Genomic DNA, 20,577 nt, shown 5'->3' with positions numbered 1-20,577 from the left:
AGCATATTCCTCTGAACAGAGCTACTTGTGGGACACAGTGTTTTAGCCAGCACTGAAGGCTCTTGTACAAAAGCCCCAACAGCATGATGGCAGACAGAGCCACAATCAGCTCCAAGGCGCTCTTCCCAGCATCATATATGCCAAAATTGCTGAATAACTGCAATTGTGAAATGGGCACATGTAGTCAACTTGGACTTTTTACAGTTTTTTTACAATGTCTAAAAGCCTCTATTCAGTTTCAGTGTTCAGTTTTTTCAAAACTTTTCTTGCAGTTCTTGCAGATCCAATTGTGGATCATTTTCCATTGCTTAGGCACAAAATACACTCACAGACTACTACTTTCCAATAACATGAATTCTTTTCCCACTAAGACACAAACAATATATCACCAAAAATCTATGTGTGTCTAAAGGCCAATATTTATTTATTTATTTTTAAAGAAATTTATTAAGATAAAGGTCGACACAATGGGTTAGTGTTTAGCACTCTCGTCTCACAGCAAGAAGTTGCTGGTTCGAGTCCCAGCTGGACCAGAAGGTTTTTCTGTTTGGACAGCTGAATTGGATAAAATACTGTCTTTAGTGTATGTGTGTGTGTTTTGTGACAGATAGTGTATGGGTGTTTCCTAGTACCGGGCGTTCCTAAATGCACTCTCAGGGCTCGGTTGGAAGGGCATCGGCTACATAAAATATGGCAGAAAATTGGCAGTTAATTTCGCTGTGGTGACCCTAATTAACAGCGATAAAGCCGAAGTAAAGTGAGTGAGTAATTAAGTTCAAGTTTAGCATAATACAAAATAGTGGTCTAAATCACCAGTCCCCATTATATATTTTACTGTCAACTTTTTTTTTTTTTTTTTTTTGCAAATGCTTGAACTTCAAATTATGTCTGCAGCTTTACCTAAAGAAAAACATTTATCAGTTTCACTTTAATTTATTGCTGCAATGCTGAATGGATTTTAAAGCAGAGAAACTGACCAACGTTTTAATGAAAACCTGTTGCACCTTTTCTCAGTGTTCTAGCTTTATTTTACTAACTTGCTGCATGCTGAAGGTGACACCGATAACCAGAAGTTAAAATAACTCAACCCTCAAGTGGGTATTAATATTAAACTAAATAATGGTACAATAAAATGTTGGTGATATATATTAATATGAGCATTCATGAATCAATATAATATTGTCATAAAAATATTTCAACATTGTGTTTTATCAATAGTTTTCCCCACCCCTACTACAAAAACTGAATAAGTTTAGTTATTATATAATGATGGTTTGTTCTATAGACTTTCGGAAAAATATAGTTTAAAAGGGCTAATGATTTTGTCCTTAAAATGGTGTTAAAAAATAAAAACTGCTTTTATTCTAGCTGAAATAATTTAAATAAGACTTTTTCCAGAAGAAATATTATATATTAGCAAACTTACTGTGAAAATTTTACTTGCTCTGCGAAATATAAAAAAAATTATAATAATTCAAAGGGGGGCTAATAATTCTGACTTCAACTGTACATAGTTAATATGAAATAAAATTAAACATACAGTGAAATTATGGTCATAAAGTAGGAAACTTTAAAAAGGAAACTTTAAAATAAAGTGTAACCCCTAATTCTCTATTGTATTGTACAGCTGATTTTGGAGTTATTAACTGATTATGTGGATTCCCACTAAGGAATGCTGCCTTTAAACATAATGACAAAAATGATTAATTGGATTTCCATTTAGTAACAATTTAGTAATGTTCAACTTAATTTGTTTGTTTAAATTTAGCCCATATAAATTGCTTGCAACCACTTACCTTAAAAATGTTAGTAAACTCAGTGAGTCATTTTTTTCAGTGCATAAAGACATTCACTGGTCATTTATACATTTGTCAGACGAACATTTCCCATCTGACAGGTTGGTGTTCTTGGCCCGAATAAGAATCAGTGTGACACTATGACGACAGTTAAAAATCTGTTCCTAACTGAGTGTTTATTCCAATGAAACATCTCATATATTTTGAGCAATGCACTAAGCAACTCACCGATGTCCCAGGCTCCACTTGCATTGGTCTCCATCTCTTTTCGCCCAATGATGTACCAGATGCAGGCCATCCAGTGAGCCAGAAGAGCAAACATGGACATAAGCAGCGTCAGCACCATGGCGCTGTACTGTGAGTATCTATCCAACTTCTGCAGGAGTCTCAACAGACGCAACAATCGCACAGTTTTCAGCAGGTGCACTAGAGATGTCTTGAAGAAGAACAAAAATGTTTGATGTCAGTAGTCTATATAAGTAATCTGTTTGAATATGTTTCAAATAAAATGTATGAATAAACATGCTAAATGTTCTATGTGATGGGAAATATCAAAGTGTAGATGATGATACAGCACCATCACAGTTATGATGGTTCTACCATATATTTAAGGAATAAACAAAGTTTTCACACGTGAACTTACAACAGTAATATTAAATGCATAGAGCAGGTCAAAGGGCAGGGCAGCCACCAGATCCACAAAGAACCATGTGGTAGCATAATGCAGACAGATGGAGCGAGGCTCGTACACCACTTGTCCTGATTGACTCACATAGGTGGTGCGAAAGTTAAGAATGATGTCTGAAAGTAAAAGGTAGGATAATGACTTTGCTGCACAAGTCTGCTCAAACAACATTTCTTGCTTTTATCAAAGCTGAGAAAACTATTTTGCTGCTTTGTGTTTTTATATACACTTCCAATCAGAAAATTGTCTTGGGTACATTAAAAAGGTCAATTAATAAATACATCAATACATTAGCAAGGACACATACACTTGTTCTAAAGTGACAGTTAAAATATGTTTACAATTTACACTACCTGATAAAAGTCTTGTGGCCTATCCAAGTTTTAGGAATAACAAATTAAAACTTGACTTCTAGATGATAATTTGGTTTTAGAAGTGGCTTATATAGAAAGGCCTCCATGCTTATTTTACAAAAACAAAGTATGATCATGCCTTGATTTTTAATTAGGACAGTCCGACCTTGCTTATACAAAAATCGAGTCACTTACAGAAATATTGTACAATATAGAATATAAAGACATGGTGCAGTGAAAACAGAATTGATGGGCCATTCTTCAACTACGGGCACTTTTAGCCTTGTGAATTTGAGTAAAAAAACTTGTTAAAAAAAACAATCATCTGAAAGAGTATAAAATCGGGTCAATGGAATGCCAATGAGTTGGCTGCGTCAGCGTGCACAGCTGGCGTCAATGACAATCAGTCATACTATAAAGACACAGCTAGTGCAATGCTCGATATGGTTACTTTAGTAACCGTAGCGTTCCCCTTCGAATGGGGAACTCCAATGCTATGTGGAAACTTCCACTATGGGGAAATTTATGGAAAATGCCACAATGAAAGAACCTTACCACATCCCTGGCGAAGAGTGTGCCACACAGTAGAGCAAGTGCACCAACAACGCCCCAAGACACAGTCTTCCAACGTGTCCCCTGGCCCTTACTCACCTTACTTATCTGTTCAGGCTTAGCTATATTTTTCGGGGAGTCGCAGCAACCCAGTAAAATTAGGTTTTGAATACAACAGTACGTTGGGAAAGCGTTCAGTCCCGATAGGGAGGACGCTGCAGAGATCACCTGCTACCCAAGAGAGGGGAGACCTGGTGACAACCTGTGGACTAGCCCCGAGAGGGGGGAGTACATGTAAGAGCATGTTTAGCAGGGAGGGAAGACACGAGGCCGCCTTAAAAAAGGGGGAACTAAACCGTGGTTGAGTGAGCTTATGGGATCGCCAACAGGGGATCACACATAGCAGGCACCTCTACCCAGAACGCAGGCTGACCAGCGGGCATGCCAACAACGTAACGGGACTCTACGCTGAGTCAGATGCTGGGGGCCTCGGAGGAACTCTGCAGGGTTCGCCAAACGGGGAACTGAACTGACAAAGCTGAAAAAGTGCACGCATCTCTGTGTTAGGGAGAATGGCGCAGCACCCAGAGTTTCAACACCCTAACCCAGGGGTCGGCAACCCAAAATGTTGAAAGAGCCATACTGGACCAAAAAAAAACAAAAACAAATATGTCTGGAGCCGCAAAAAAATAAAAGCCTTATATAAGCCTTATAATGAAGGCAACACATGCTGTATGTATTTATATTAGCTATAATAGCCTACTATAAAATGATTTAGTTGGCTACAAATACATACTGAGCCTTCATGATTAAATGTTTTTTTTTCCCCTGCAGTGCATCCTGTAGAGAATGACGCACCACGTGACTACTCTGTTGTACGATGCCGTCTCAAGTTTACCTTAATTGCAATATTAATGCATTATGTTTAATGTTCGAGTTTAACTTCATTACAATATTAATGAATTATGTTTAATGTTAAAGTTTAACTTCATTACAATATCAATGAATTATGTTTAATGTTCAAGTTTAACTTCATTACAATATTAATGCATCATGTTTTGCTTTGATGAAATTAAAGAAATGCAGTAAAGAAATCAGATTTTTGATGTTTTTTATTTTGAGGATTCCAAAAAACAACATCAAAATGAACGTGCATAACGTGCCCCTTACTGGGAATGTGCTCAACAAGGAAGGGTCAATCTCCAGGGGTGTGTGACAAGGAAAGACAGTCTCGTTTTTTCCTTTCGCCACTCGCAAAATCTGCTCCCAAATGCAGTTTGCATATCAACGATCGCACCTTGTAAATAATCACTGTTGAGTGAGTGATCGGGATGGGCTTCTTTGAATTTTCTCAGGGAGGGAAAATGAGAGAGCGTGCCCCGCTGTACATCTTTGGCAAAGACAGCTTACGCTCCATGGCGCATCACACAGCCGCCGGATAGTTTACAACAGCCACCTGCCTATTCCGTGTGTCGCAGGCTATGACGCAAATCTTCGTTGACAGAAATGTTGAAAATAAACATTCTACACACTTTTACAGCATTGGAAAACGTTAAGATTGTTTGTCCTCCTATAGAAACCATATTAAAATAAAAATATATTTACCTCCCCCATCTTTTTCCGTTTTCAAACATTTTTTGAAAAAGCTCCAGGGAGCCACTGGGGCAGTGCTAAAGAGCCGCATGCGGCTCTAGAGCCGCGGGTTGCCGACCCCTGCCCTAACCGAATCGTTACCTAATACCCTTCAGGAAACTAGATTGTAAAAAGTTGCAAATGTATTAGGTGTTGCCCAGCCTGCAGCTCTGCAAATGTCTGTCAGAGAGGCGCAGCATGCTAATGCCCAAGAGGATGCGACGCTCCTTGTGGAGTGCGCTCTCACCCCAGGGGACACGGCTTGCCTTGGCTCTGATAAGCGAGGGAGATGGCATCCACTATCCAGTGGGCCAACCTCTGTTTAGATATAGCACTTCCCTTCTGCCGACCACCATAACAGACAAAGAGCAGGTCAAAGTATCCAAAGCTCTGAGTGTGGTCCACATAAATTCGCAAAGCGCGAACAGGACACAAGAATGAAAGGGCTGGGTCTGCCTCCTCCGCATGTAGCGCTTACAGGCTCACGACCTGATCCTTAAACGATGTGGTAGGAACCTTGGGCACATAGCTAGGTTCAAGGCACGAGTCACTGACCAAAAATGCCTCCAGGTCCCCGACCCTCTTAATCGATGCCAACGCGACCAGCAGAGCTGTCTTCAAGGACAGAAATCAGTAAAGGATACTGAATCGAGTGGTTTGAAGGGATCCTCAAATAGGCTCTTTAACACTACCGCAAGATCCCAAGAGGGCATGAGTGGGGGGCGGGGTCAAACCACACGCCTCGCACCTCTGAGGAACCGGATAATGAGGTTATGCCTCCCCACAGTGCTGCCATCCACCGTGTTATGATGAGCAGAAATAGCAGCCACGTAAACCTTCAGTGTGTAGGGCGACAGCCTTCGCTCCAACCTGTCCTGAAGGAAAGAAAGCACAACACGGATCTGGCAAGATCAGGGGTCTTCTCTGTGAGAACCGCACCACTTAGTGGCTCGTAGAGGGTGCTCTAGCCTGAGTAATGGTATTAACCACCGCCACAGGTAGGCTACCTAAGTCTTCCTCGCATCTCTGAACCACACGAGGAGGTTGCACAGATCTGGGCAAGGATGCCAGATGGTTCCTTGTCCCTGAGAGAGTAGGTCCTCTCTTAAAAGGACTCGCGAGGAGGGAGAGTTCTAATATCCAGGTCCGGTTGGGCCAGAGAGGAGCAACTAGCAAGACCTGCTCCTCGTCCTCCCTGACCTTGCACTGTAACTGTGCGAATAGGCTCACTGGGGGAACCGCACATTTGCGCATGCCCCGAGGCCGGCTGTGGGCCAGTGCATCCATGCAGAGGGAGCCCTCCGTCAGGTAAAAGAACCACTGGCAAAGGGCATTCTCAGCAGAAGCAAACAGGTTGACCTGGGCTTCCCGAAGTGCGCCCATATCAGCTGAACAGACTCGGGGTGAAGTCGCCATTCTCCTGGGGTTAGGAGCTGCCGTGAGAGCCCGTTAGCCGCATGGTTGAGCTCGCCTGGAATGTGAACAGCTCGCAGCATCTTCTGCCGCATATGACTCCAGAGGAGCAGACGGCAAGCGAGCAATGACATGCGGCGGCAGCGCATCCCTCTCATAAAAAAGCGGTGCAGAGCAAGAAACACTGCAACAGCTCTAGGCAGTTGATATGCCAATGCAGCTGGGTTCCCTTCCGCAGGTACGCAGCAGCATGCCCGCAACACATGGCCCCCCAACCTGTACTGGAAGCATCTGTCGAAACGACAACATGCCTGGATGCCTGACCTAGGGGCACTCTGGCCTGTAGAAAGGAGGGGTCCCTCCAGGGGCTGAGGGGGCTGCGACACAGCGCAGTGACAGTCACTCAATGTGTGCCCACATGCCATGCACGTCTGTGGACCCGATCGTGAAGCCAAGTGATCTCATATAGAGCAATCCGAGCAGCATGACCGCAGCTGCAGATGCCATATGCCTCAGGAGCCTCTGAAATGATTTCAGGGGGACCACCTTTTTTCTGTCGAACTCTCTCAGACAGTTCAGCACTAGCTCGGCACGCTCTCATAAGAAGCACACCCTCATGGCGATCGAGTCCAGCTCCAACCCGAGAAAGGTTTACGATTACAGTACCCGATTTACTCCCACTGTAACCCTCAGATCTGCCTGTGTGACAACCGCAGTGCGGGGGACAACTTGGGTGGGTCGCTCTTTTGCAAGAGAAAGCCACGATCTTAACTGCGCAACAGACATGACATCATAGTGACTGCTCGCGAGCACCGCATTAACATGCTGGACCCCCAGACATAAAACACTGTGCTAGTGCCCATCATCCGGGGACAGGAAACCACCACATCCAAAAACGCATGGTCAGAGTGACGTCTTGAAAAAGATGCGCTGCACAACCGTGTTCCCTTTTTTGCTATATACAAACTGCTCTTGGAGGACCGGACCCAGATGCTTTTCGATCTCTCTCTGTAGACACAGGTTGGAAATACCCTCAAAGACTCTCTCAGAAGCTTGTGAAAGGCTCTAAAAGCGAAATTGGAGCATTGGAGTTCCCCATCCGAAGGGGAAATGTGTTTCCTGATCAAGCAATATTTACCTTGATTTTTTTTTAAGTGTTGTTGATAAAAATTTTAATTCCCTCCATTTTGAACATGTTCTCAGATGACACAATTCGTTTTCATAGAAACCACCAAAAAATCTTTCACACAAACGTTTTAAAGCTTCATTACAGCGATGTGTTGGAAATAACACTGATACTGTGCCACAGCTATATTTACGATAAAAATTTATATTGATAATATACATATTGATAATGACACATATTGTCAGGGTGTAAAACATCTTTAACCCAGGGTCGTTATAGGTGGCGTCATGACAAGGTGCTCTTGATCTTTGCTGCATGACAGAAGAGATAAAAGAAACCATCAGCTTTATCAAGGAGGGGGGCAAGGAATGTCGCAGCTAGGGCAGTAGCTAAGTGAAGCTTGCTGCAAGCCACAGGCGCTTGAGAATTGAGAGTTGATGTTGGAAGAAAACTGCAGTTCCCAGAAGTGGTTTACACAGCTCTTCGTCCAAATATTGTCTTCTGTTCAGACAAACACCGTAAAATCATATTAATAGAGCGGACTCTGACATGGGGGGAGGGTTGTGAAGAAGTTCATGAGAGGAAGGCCTTAAAGTACACACCACTAATCCAGGAGTGTAAAAACAAAGGTTGGGGGGCATGGCTGTTTCATGTGGAGGTATAGGGTGTAGAGGCTTACCTGCAAAGTCAGTATGGTGACTGATGTCAGCTTTAGGCATGGAAGAGAAAAGCAAGAAACATGCTGCTTGCAGGATAGGAGAAGAAGCAGAATGAGCTTTATGCTTCATGCTATAGAGTAAGAGAGAGGAGGAAAGCTAGAAGCCATGAGTAGATGGGCTGTGGCTTGGCCACCACTGCCGACCCACCAGCTGGAGAGTGTTGTGGTAAGGGTCAAAACGCTCAAGTAAGAATGGGAACCACCTGAACCACCTGACCTCTACTCGTGGCAGAAAGCTATGGTTACATAGTAGAGTAACCAAAGGAAGCACCAAAAAGGTGTATGTCACAATGATAGTCTCACATTAGTAACTATAAAATATTTAAATCATTTCACTAGTGCTTAATTAAGATACATGAATAGTTACCAGATAAATAATATTTTAAAATGTTATTTTTATAGTTGAAATTTAAAACTCTGGGTGTGACAAGGTCAAAACAGTGATTTTGAAACCTAAAAGGAGGTTGAATATATGAAAAAAATTTAATAGAAAGCTAGTACATTTTTTTAAAGTAGGTTTTATTGTTAGTTTGACAAAGAAAGCGGAATTTGAACAAAATTATATATCTTTTTTGCATATATGATTAAAGGACATAAAAGTGCCCGTAGTTGAAGAATTACCCTAATATTGTTTATGACTACCATGAGCTTGGACGGCTGCATCCATACATCTCTGCAATGACACAAATCATTTATTAATAAAGTCATCTGGAATGGGAAAGAAATCGTTCTTGCAGGACTTTAAGAGTACATCAAGATTTTTTGGATTCATCTCCTCCATCTTACCCCAGGCATGCTCAATAATGTTAATTTCTGGTGACTGGGCTGATCAATCCTGGAGCATCTTGACCTTCTTTGCTTTCAGGAACATTGATGTGGAGGCTTAAGTTTAAGAAGGGTCTTGATACTTCAGGCTGTTGATGTTGCCATCCGATCAGCAGATCTCTCACACGCCCCCATACTAAATGTAACCCCTAATCATGAATTTTCCTTCACCAAACTTGACAGTTTTCTTTGAGAATCTTGAGTCCATGCAGGTTATAATAGGTCTTCAGCAATATTTCAGTTCAACAGATGATACATCAATAAAATAAAATAAATAAATAAATAATAAAAAAATAATAATAATAATCTGCCTTCTGCTACATTTCCAAATGATCAGCTAGAAAAAAATATTATTTGTTGCTCTTACAACAGGGATTGATGACAAGACTGTGGTCAGGTAGTGTATAACTTAAAAAAATCTCTTAAATGCTTTTCAATTGAATAAAAATTTATCAATTGATAATCATTGATAACAACTGAGCTCTTATTACAACGATTGCTGAAGCATCATTTAACACTGAAGACAGAAACAATTGCTACCAAAAGAAATCAGCTGTTCCATTACAGGAATAAATTACATTTTAAAAATATATTTTAACACTACAACTGCAATTTCTAAATTATAATAACATTTAACAATTGCACTGTACACAAAATGTGTTGCTTGTTTAAACTATTTATTTAAAATGAGCTGAAACAACATCCTTCTTGAAATTTTGTTGAGACAAGTGAATTGTTTTATGTTAATCCACTTACATTTGTAAAAACAAACAAGTTAACTTAATTCCTTCATTCTGTTGTAACACAAATCGATTGTGTGGAACTCAGCATTTTTATAGTGTACATTTTAATCAAATAAATAAAGCATCAATGGCTTTCAAAAAAGTTTAGTGCTTCCTAATCTTCTTTAGTCCTTATCTTCTTTAAGATTAAAAGACACATGAATGCCTCACGCTTTTAAATAAGGATAAACAAAAATAGCCTTTTAATAATAAATCCACAAGAAATTCATACACTATAAACAATACCAAACCATAAACAGAAACCATAAAAATAGTACACTGTAAAAAGCAATTTTAGTTGACTTTACTTAACCCATTTGTGGCCAAATTTTTAAAAATGGTTTCGTGCATGTAGCCTTGTTCATTTGCAACACTATTAACATGTTTTGCATTTATTTCTCCAGGTTTTTAATTAATTTATTTTTTTCATGAAAATTGTATTTAAATATGTGGCAACTATAGTTAGCGGTGGGTAAATATGTTGTAAGAATCCTTTAATGTAAAATTTGAATAATAGGAGAACATTTAGCATTCTAACTCAAAGCAACTGCTTTCAAAAGATCAATTCATATTCATAAACACATTTATTATGTTAATTACCTCCCAAAAAATTTGTCGCGCCCCAACCTTTTGGGGGATGGGGGGTGGGGGGGTGAGCCCTATGTGTGCACGTGCCTGCATTTTACTGATCCTTCTTTTAACAAACGGCCGATGAAGTCTTTTTTGTAGCATGTTGTTTCCAGAAGCACTCAAACTGCTCAAGGCTGGGCTATAATGCTGAGGTTTCATCTTTGGGTAGAGACTCAATAATATCCATCTGCACTTTGCAACTGTGTGTGTGTGTGTGTGTGAGGCTTTTTCTGTGTTAGTGGGCGGGCCACAGATTTAAAATCTCCCGGGTTTGCGCGCAGAACTACTTGGTTTTTCGTTATTACGTCATGGCGAAACACCTAATGACTCGTTATCAAGACATCTCGTTGCACTATGAGTCGACTCTTTTATAGATGAATCAACCGTTTTAAACACTGTACACTTACAGATTTAAGCCTTAGCTAGATATTTCACTTCACTTAGAACTGTTTTACACACTATATGGAAGGACATTTTCAAAAACCCATAATATGGGCTCTTTAAAGTTTCTTTCCTCTGTTCAACACAAAGTAAGCTATTTATAAAGAAAGCTGAAAACATCTAACTTCCATAGTATTTGTTTGTCCTACTGTAGATGCTTTTAAGACATTGTGTTAACTAATTCTAAATGAAGTAACTAATGGCTTTTTACAGTGTAATTCAAGTCAAGTAGTTGCTGCATACAAAAGCCACTAATCAATATAAAAATGAAGAATATAGCCCAACATAAAAGCAGAACAGACTGAATTTTGAACTGTTCATGCTACAAGTTCTCTTGATTGTTCTTCAATTCAGATGTTTGTTGTCTTAGTAAACTCACCCAGAATAAAAAGCATTTCCACGGCAATGTCGCTAACTATCGTGCTCCTGCCTGCAGTCTCCACATCACTGTACGCTGTGAAACACACGTTGTATGGCACTGTCACAGCAACATAGAAAGTGGCCAATAGAATCATCCAGTCCCACAATGCCTTGGACACACTGTAGTGCAGCAGGATGAATCGAGACTTCTGAACTGCTGCCACTTTATACTCAGGCAGAGACGGTTTTTCAAACATGTCCTGAGGAGAAAGATTTGTTGTTTAAGGAACAAGAGTAAACAAAGTCATTGATTCATTTGTTTGCAGTATCTCAACTTCTTCAAGGCATAATAAAATTAAACGAAGAGCAATTTAGGAGTTTTGATGAAGAATTAAGAATTAAAAACTAAATTTTATTAAGCATATGTTGACCAATGGGGCAACGCGGTGGCGCAGTAGGTAGTGCTGTTGTCTCACAGCAAGAAAGTCGCTGGTTCATGCCTCGGCTGGGTCAGTTGGCGTTTCTGTGTGGAGTTTGCACGTTCTCCCCACGTTCGTGTGTGTTTCCTCCAGGTGCTTCCAGTTTCCCTCACAGTTTTAAAGACATGTGGTACAGGTAAATTGGGTAGGCTAGACTGTCCATGGGGTATGAGTGTGTATGGATGTTTCCCAGAGATGGGTTGCAGCTTGAAGAGCATCCGCTGCATAAAACATATGTTGGATAAGTTGGTGGTTTATTCCACTGTGGCGACCCCAGATTAATAAAGGGACTAAGCCGAAAAGAAAATGAAAGAATAAATGTTGACTACCGAAAGAAGTATGTCAGTGTTCGCAAGATAGTGTTTGAATCATATAAAATTTCACAAATGTGATTTAATATACACAGAAAGCTCATAAAAGGTGATTAAAAAATAAATAAATAAAGGGAGTGAAATAAAATTGCATAGTCATTCATTATGACATATTTTTTTTTAAAATGAAACATTTATTTCTGACCTATGTATCAAGCATATGAAAGGATAAGGCAAATAAAATGATTTAGTATTTTGAAGATGCTGTGAGACTACACATTCTTAAAGAAATCTTTTAATATGTTCCCTGCAGGCGTCAACATGACATTAGATTGACAATTTATCCCAATGTTGTGGGGACATTGCATTTTGTCTGAAATGAAAATTGATGTCAGAACCCAATATCAATTTCTAATGCAAAGAACATTGTAATTTATTTATTTTATTATTACATCTTATTTGACTCAAACTCAATGTTTAAATTCTGAATCAATTCTGAAAGATTCCAGACTAAATAAAAAGGATTGAAAATAGAAATGAACTTACAATTAATCTGTCATTATTTTTTGAATGAAAGACAACTATGCTAAATCTTTTTCTGAAAGGAAATCACATGGCAGATGACAAATCTTAGTGTTTCTTTAATTTAACTTTTACATCACAAAGGTCAGGGCAAAGATCAAGCTTATAGTCTTTGGTCAGGATTAGTTTGAGGCAGCAAATCGAGTGGTTTCTAATCCGCCTAGCTGTCATCTGCTGCACTCTTCATTAAGATTAAAGAACAAGCCAAACACACACTAGCACCTCATGCCTTTATATAAGGACAAAGGAGATAAAAAATAAAAATAGTCTTTCAATAATAAATCCTCCTGGAAACTCAAGGAAAATAAACTTTTAACAGTTCCAAACCAGGAAAAAAAGTAAATGTTAAATAAAAGGTCAAATATTTCAACCTACTCATTTCACATGTCACAACCTACATTTCAACCTTAAAAAAACAAACAATATATGTATATATATATATATATATATATATATATATATATATATATATATATATATATATATATATAGGGATGTAACGGTATTGTAAATACCGTCATACCGCAATATTAATTTTTTTCGATATTACCGTAGTCGCATGACTCGGTAAAACTATAGGTCTTCTGAGAAAATTTGCTCAGGCGAATGAAGCGAACGGGAGGTAGCGAAAACTACAATTCCCATCAGCCTATGCTTGACCATCATCCCTTGCGGTCTGTTGTCGCTACAGATCCAGTAATGCTGAAATGGAGTGTGCTGCTAGAAGCGGGGATGAAAAACAGCTGGAAAACTCTAAAGCGGGTGTTGTCGCCGCGCGCGTACTGAATAGCGGTGTTGTCGCGCGAGTTCTTATCAGCTGTGTTGTCGCGCGCGTACTGAATAGCGGTGTTGTCGCGCGAGTTCTTATCAGCTGTGTTGTCGCGCTCGTACTGAATAGCGGTGTTGTCGCGTGAGTTCTTATCAGCTGTGTTGTCGCGCGCGTACTGAATAGCGGTGTTGTCAGCACACTGTTCAGATTGATGCAGACATGAGACCTCTATCTCACTCATGGTTTGTCCTCTCAAGTGGGGGAAAGACAATGCACAACGTTACCCACTGCTGTCAACCTGGGCCAAGTCATATCTCTCTTGTCCCAGAAACCTCAGTCCCAAATGAGAGGGGTTTTTTCTGTTGCAGGGGACATTGTAAATACCCAGAGATACCAGCTTTTACCAGATTATATTTATATGATAATTTTCCTTTAAACACATCTCTATCTAAGTGAGTGATTAAATGTTGAATGTGATGAGTTTTCAACAATACTAAATTGAAACTTTATTTTTTTACATGGTTTAATGTTTTTTTGTTATTAAAATTAAAGTTCCTGTTTCAAAGCTTACAGATAGATGACTAATTTGTATCTCATTGACACTTTTGGCACTTTTTTGGAGTATTTTCATAAGTTTTGTTTTTTCCTGTAAATGATTCAATAAATACCGTACCGTGACATTCATACCGAGGTATTACCGAACCGTGAAATTCTGATACCGTTACATCCCTAATATATATATATATATATATATATATATATATATATATATATATATATATATATATATATATATATATACACATTATTGTTCAATACAATACATTTTCAACCATGCAAAAGATTGTAGTCGAAAATAAATAACTATTTATTATTTAAAATAAAAAACAAAATAGATTACATTAGATGAACTAAAATATATCCTATACTATTCTGGACATAAGTTATGTCTGCCTTTTCAATTACAACTGATATTATTCTGTTACAGTGGCAAACAGTTTACATTTTTTCCAATGTTGAAGCAACACTTCACTTTTATGTAGAAACAAGTCACTAAAAAAATATATGTTTATAGACAGTTTGTAGTATTTTGTGACTCCACTACTTTTACTATTTTAACCACTTGTTTAGGCAGTTGATTTGTATTATGGGCCCTTGACCTTTTCTCCAAAAACTTTTGATGATGGAAATTTTTTAAATATGGACATTTATTAACATTTTTAATAAATAAATTGATACATTGTCAGGATTGATGTTGTAAATTATGATACAAAAAGCTGGTAATACAAAATCTGGTAAAACAAAGTTTTTACATTAAAGGGCTCTATTTTGACGATCTAGGCGCAAAGTACACCCGGTGCAAGGCGCAACGCAATTGTTGTTTGCTAGTTTCAGCTTGGCGCAAGAGTCTTTTTGCCGTTTTGCACCACAATGTTTAAATAGTAAATGCATTTGCGCTCATATGTGTGCCCATAGGCGTTTTGAAAAAAAAACAGGAGGCACGTGTAGGGGCATTGCTGGCGCGTTGCTATTTTGAGGACCTATAATTGACTGTTTAATAGACCAGATCAAAGCTGGTCTAAAGTCCAGCTCAGAGCGCATTAGTTGTGCGCATCACTTTCACACTGCTCAATACATACAGGATGTACAGCAATATACGCAGATATCTTTACATGTGAAAAAGAATTAAAGGATTAAAATACAACAACAAAAAAAAAACATTTTCTAGCCTACATGAATATAAAAAACAATCTTTCATGACTTCTTCATCTCAGGGTTCTTTTTCAGTTTATTCATAACAATTTGCTTTTGTATAATGTTATTACTATCAGTAGTATTTATTTTATGCATATTAACATTTTGTTTTATTAAACACAAGCTTAAATTTGCCCACCTGTCAGGTTTTAGACGATATGGGGCACAGCATGTGTATTTGGATATAACTCCGTTTTTGGATCACACTTCGTTAATTTATTCGTTTGCTGGAAATTGGAAATGAATTTAGAAATAGTTTTGAAACAAATCTTTGCTCTTAAACAAACTTAATTATTCATAGGCCAATGGATGTCTGTGCGTACAACACGCTTCCCTATCCACGAGAATGAAAATGAAAGTAAAGAATGAGGAGGCTCATCTCTCATTCTCGCGTTGTAGAGGCTTCGTTTTACTGTTTTCTTACTAGTGAAGCGTTCAGTTTTTCCACTCACATAGTACGTCATGTAAATAGCAAATGCGCTATGGCGCGACACAACTGACTCTTAAAGGGAATGGGAGATGAGACTCTGATTAGTTTATTCTCAAAACACACCTATAACTCATTATGAGAATAAGCTCATCCCTGTTAGACCATGCGCCACGACGCATAGCAGATTTTTACGTCCTTAAAATAGCAAAAGTGGATTCTGACACACCTTTAATGCATTTGCCCACTGCGTTTTGAACTTTGCGCATGTATTGTCAAAATAGAGCCCTAAAACACAGGGCGCAAAAGCAATAAGGGCATGTCCCAATCCACTTTTGCTATTTTAAGGATGGAAAAATGCGCTCTGCGCCATGGAGCATGGTCTTACAGGGTTGAGTTTATTCTCTTAATTAGTTGTGTTTTCAGAACAAACCAGCCAGAGTCTAAAAAACTGGACACTTTACTAACATGAAAATAGTTAAACAGACCATCTGCAGCGCGAGGATAAAGAATGACCCTCATCCAGTCGGCCTTAAACTTACACTTTCTCTCTTGCGTGGATAAGGAAATATGTTATATGAGCTCCGCTAAAGACATCCATCAGCCTACATAATTAATTTAGCTTGCTAAGCACAAAGATTTGTTTCAATACTATTTCTAAATTCAGTTCTAATTTCCAGCAAATGAATAAATGAGCAATAATAATGAATTGTGGTCAAAAAGCTGAGTTATATCCAAATACACATGCTACTGTATGCCTCACATGGTCCAAAACCTGACACATGGACAAATCTAAGCTTTTTTTTTATTCAAACAAATATAAATATGCATATAATAAATACTACTACTACTAATAATAATATTATACAAAAAAAGCAAATTGCCATAAAAAAAGCCCAGAGTTTTGCCCTTTTTGAATCCATTTAGACAAAACACCATATCTGGCAGAGCACTTTTAGCTTAGCTTAGCTTAGCTAAATCCCTGAATCGGATTAGACCATTAGCATCTTGCTCAAAAAAAAAAAACAAAAAAAAAAACTTGACCTTTCTGTAGTTAGTTGCATTGCTTTATATGTTGAAATGGCTAGGAACTATATTCTCATTCATTTCATTCATTCATTTCATTTTCTGCATCCCTTTATTAATCTGATGTCGCCACAGCAGAATTAACCACCAACTTATCCAGCATATGTTTTACGCAGCAGATGCCTTTCCAGCCGCAACTCATCACTGGGAAACCCATACACACTCATTTGCACACATACAAATACTATGGACAATTTAGCCTACCCAGTTCACCTGTTCTGCATGTCTTTCGAATCTGGGGGAAATCGGAGCACCCGGAGAAAACCCACGCGAACGCAGGGTCGCAGTCAATCTTAAAATAGGAAAATTGTCAAAACTCTTTGGTAATTTTTGAGTGAAATGCTAATGTAAATGGATTATCAATTATCTATGCTAAGCTAAGCTAAGCTAAGCTAAGCTAAAGACGCTCCTGCCTGTCTTGGGAATCAGCTAAGTCAATTCAAAACTGGTAAAACTTAACTGTTTAACTCTAGGTGAGTTGAAATATGAGCTTTTTAAAGTGGAGTGTTCTTTTAAAGTTCTCATACAGCAGTGTAAGAAACACTTAAGAAAACTTAAGAAAACACTTAAGAAAAGTCATTATCATTTTATATTCAGGCCAAAATTTTCACTCTTTTAGTTCAAAAATGTATTTCTTGCTCATAACACCCTTTGCTTATTTTTCTTGCAGTCAGCTGGAGTGTGATGGAATGAAAGCAGGTGGCTCAGTCGAGAAAGTCAAACTGAAAACAGGACCATCTGCTCACAGGAGCGCTCGGAAGTGTGACCTGCCAATCTGGCCTCTTGTTCCAGCATGGCCATGTGAATTGGAGGATTAGACATCCTTTCCACTTCTAGCCTGCACTTTTCACACAGTTTGATCATTTCCTGAGTCAAAAGGTCATTGGAAAATTTGTTGCAACACATATGCTTTTAGCATTTACAGTTACTACAACCCCAAGTGTCATTGTAGAAAATAAACAGTACCTGGCTTTGTAGAGAGATTATTTCAATAAAATAAAATAAAATAAAATAAAATAAAATAAAATAAAATAAAATAAAATAAAATAAAATAAAATAAAATAAAATATTTTTTGTTTTTGTTATGAAGAAAGAAATGTTACTATTATTAATATTAATATTATTAACAGATCAGTACTTTTAAATGTGAAAAATGTCAAATGTTTAGTTGAACATTTATTATTGAATGCATTTGTAGTCTTAATCTGTTTACAAAACATGTGTCATTCATGAAATTCAGATTTAAAACATTGTTTCCTTTTAGTAAGTAGTTCATAAATGTTTCCACTACTCACCCGGCTTAATTTGACGTCATTTTTGCTGTCACGTGTAAACTGGCTGGTTAGCTGGTAAATCATGGCATGACCCCTCCTTCTAGCTTTACTGATATGAGACTTTTCAGTAGTCCTGCTGTTTGCCTTATCTGTCAAAAAAAGAAAAAAGAAAAAAAAATTTGCAGTGTTTGTGATGTTTTAATTTTTTCTCCGAGGACTCACCATCACTCAAAAAAGCAAGTTTTTTCCTAAGGGCTTGATTTGAGGTCTGAAATTAAACTGTAAATGCACCCTTTCAGATTCAATTTAGCATTTTAGTGTATTATTTAAAAAAATCAGGGCATTGTGTAGGATATTTATTGTGCCAAACATTAAGGTGCATTATGTAAGTTTGACACCCAGTGGTTGAACTTGGAATTACACTCCTGGATCAAAATACAAGCAAGCGCAGGTTGCCAGATTGACGTAAGTGTACCTGAATATCATCTTAAAGGCTAGTTTGAACCGTATTCTAACTAAGAGCAATGACAAACGATAAAAGAAATATTTTTTCATTCTAAAAGAAATTTTTGTTCTAACCAACATCTGAAATTTCCATTTTTGGCACGGCTTCTATTTCTCCCTGGTGAACAACAGAATAAACAATGATCTCCTCAGGTACACCTTATTTGCTTTATGCAGTGTTAAATGCTAATAATCTGAGGTTTAAGGGCATTTAACATCACATTTATTGCCATACTAAAGCAGATAGTTTACCTCAGATCTTGAAAATAAAATAAACCGTTTGAAATTGAAGAGCCTTGCACGATGACTGCAAAGCAAATTACAAGTTCTAAAACAAATATCAATCATTCAGCATGTACTGTTTAACAATAATATTAAAGGTTTAATATGTATTAAATAGATTATAAACCTTACCATTTCATCAGTGAGTGCATATACTGTACTTTTGAATGGCTGTATTTAAATTTCTGCTGTGTTTTGTCTAGTGCAAATAGCCAAACTTCTTATACCTTAAAAATTTTTTTTTGTGTTGTTAGGCCACAGGGTTACAATGTAGCCTGCTCAACTAATGTTAAATGTTAATATTATTCATATTATTTGCTAATTAATAAACTAATGTGGAACTCTTAATCTGCTTCTCATTTCAGGGCCTGCTACTGTCCACTGAAGGTTGCATTTTTAGTCGCGGACACATGCTTTAAGAGCCTTTATTAATGAACGAATAAAATGCACTGTTTTCCAGCAAGGCAACCCGAGGTGCAGAAATATAATTGGCTAAACTGGCATTGGGCAGGTTAAAAGAACAAAAACCAAGACAGCTTTCCAGCACCAAAAGCACATTTTCAAAGCAGTATATCTGACTTCAACATTGTTTTTCGAATAAACAAAAATGTTCACTTAGCATGTTTCTTAAATATCTGCAAACATATTATGGTATTTTTATGATTTAGAGGAGTCAAATACGAACATACAACGCCTTTAAAAATTTAACAAGACTACATAGAGCAGTGGTGGAAATGATGACCGTACCATCGGTTTTGCTGCTGTGATGGCTCTTCTCGTGCGTTTCTGTGATGTCTTTGAAAGAAAAGAGAAAAAGCACCATCTCCCCCTTCTCATTCTTAATGGGTACAATGTCCAACAGACACCAGAACAAACTTCCTGTTAAAAAAAACAAAAACAAAAAGACTGTCAGATGCACACAATGATATAAAACAGTAAATACATCATAAAAATATCTTTATAAAATAGAAAATTAAGGACAGCTACTCAAATTGTGGTAATCTACCTCATATGTTATTTTGTTGATGCCTTCTTGATTCTTGATTCTTTTTCTTTTTTATTGCTTTTTATTCTTTATAACAAAAAACTAAATTTCAAAAGACACACACTTACAGTATAAATGGTTTCATACATTTGTATGTGATAGTCAACCACTTACAAAAGAGAAAACAAAACTAGAAAGGAAAATAAAAACAAAAAATAAAAAATAAACAATATATATATATATATATATATACTCACTGTACACATACACAAGACACAAATACACCCACCAGCAGTCATTTTATTATGCGCTAAATAAATTTAGCCTTCTTTCTAATAAAATTCTTATGCTAATATTTAACTATTCAAATGTGCTTTGAGATGTACAGTATATGATTATAAGGCATTGAGGGGCTCATTGGCACAATATCTACAGTAGCTGGTGGCTGAATAAAATAAAACAGATTAAAAGCAAAGTTTCATTGCAAATGGATGCTATGAATTACTCAGTCTGGAAATTTCATGTAAACAATGAAGGATTTTTCCCCAATGCATTTGTTGTTTAGAATTCAAAGGGTGCCCTCTGCTTTGTGTCATTCTATGAATAAGCCTGTCAGGTTTTATACTGCAAGTATCTCAGGGATCTCTTCTAAGTCCCCTATTATTCTCCATTTTCACCACATCAGAGCCATCATCTAATCGCATGGTTTAAAAAATTTATTTTATTTTTGTGCATAAGTAATTTATCAATACAGGCAAAAACAAATGGAAGACATTCACAAGACGCCAAAAACAGATTCATAATAGCTTA

At 37.7% G+C, this 20,577-nt stretch overlaps 1 protein-coding gene across 8 annotated transcripts in view; it reads right to left on the bottom strand.

The window, feature by feature from the left end:
• Nucleotides 1-20,577, bottom strand: part of kcnh4b (potassium voltage-gated channel, subfamily H (eag-related), member 4b) — a 75,864-nt gene that overhangs the window by 37,940 nt on the left and 17,347 nt on the right. For all 8 annotated transcript variants that reach the window (XM_087275968.1, XM_087275962.1, XM_087275966.1 and 5 more), the window contains 5 exons: nucleotides 19,530-19,661; nucleotides 18,018-18,145; nucleotides 11,333-11,573; nucleotides 2,440-2,597; nucleotides 2,025-2,232 (listed from right to left, as the gene is read on the bottom strand). In XM_087275968.1, the coding sequence (XP_087132094.1) occupies nucleotides 2,025-2,232; nucleotides 2,440-2,597; nucleotides 11,333-11,573; nucleotides 18,018-18,145; nucleotides 19,530-19,661 (867 nt within the window). The remainder of the gene's footprint in view (nucleotides 1-2,024; nucleotides 2,233-2,439; nucleotides 2,598-11,332; nucleotides 11,574-18,017; nucleotides 18,146-19,529; nucleotides 19,662-20,577) is intronic.

The sequence above is a fragment of the Danio rerio genome, chromosome 12 (assembly GCF_052040795.2).
Source record: "Danio rerio strain M-AB ecotype USA chromosome 12, GRCz13ab, whole genome shotgun sequence".
Taxonomy (NCBI): Eukaryota; Metazoa; Chordata; class Actinopteri; order Cypriniformes; family Danionidae; genus Danio; species Danio rerio.
This window is presented reverse-complemented; position numbering and strand designations above follow the sequence as displayed.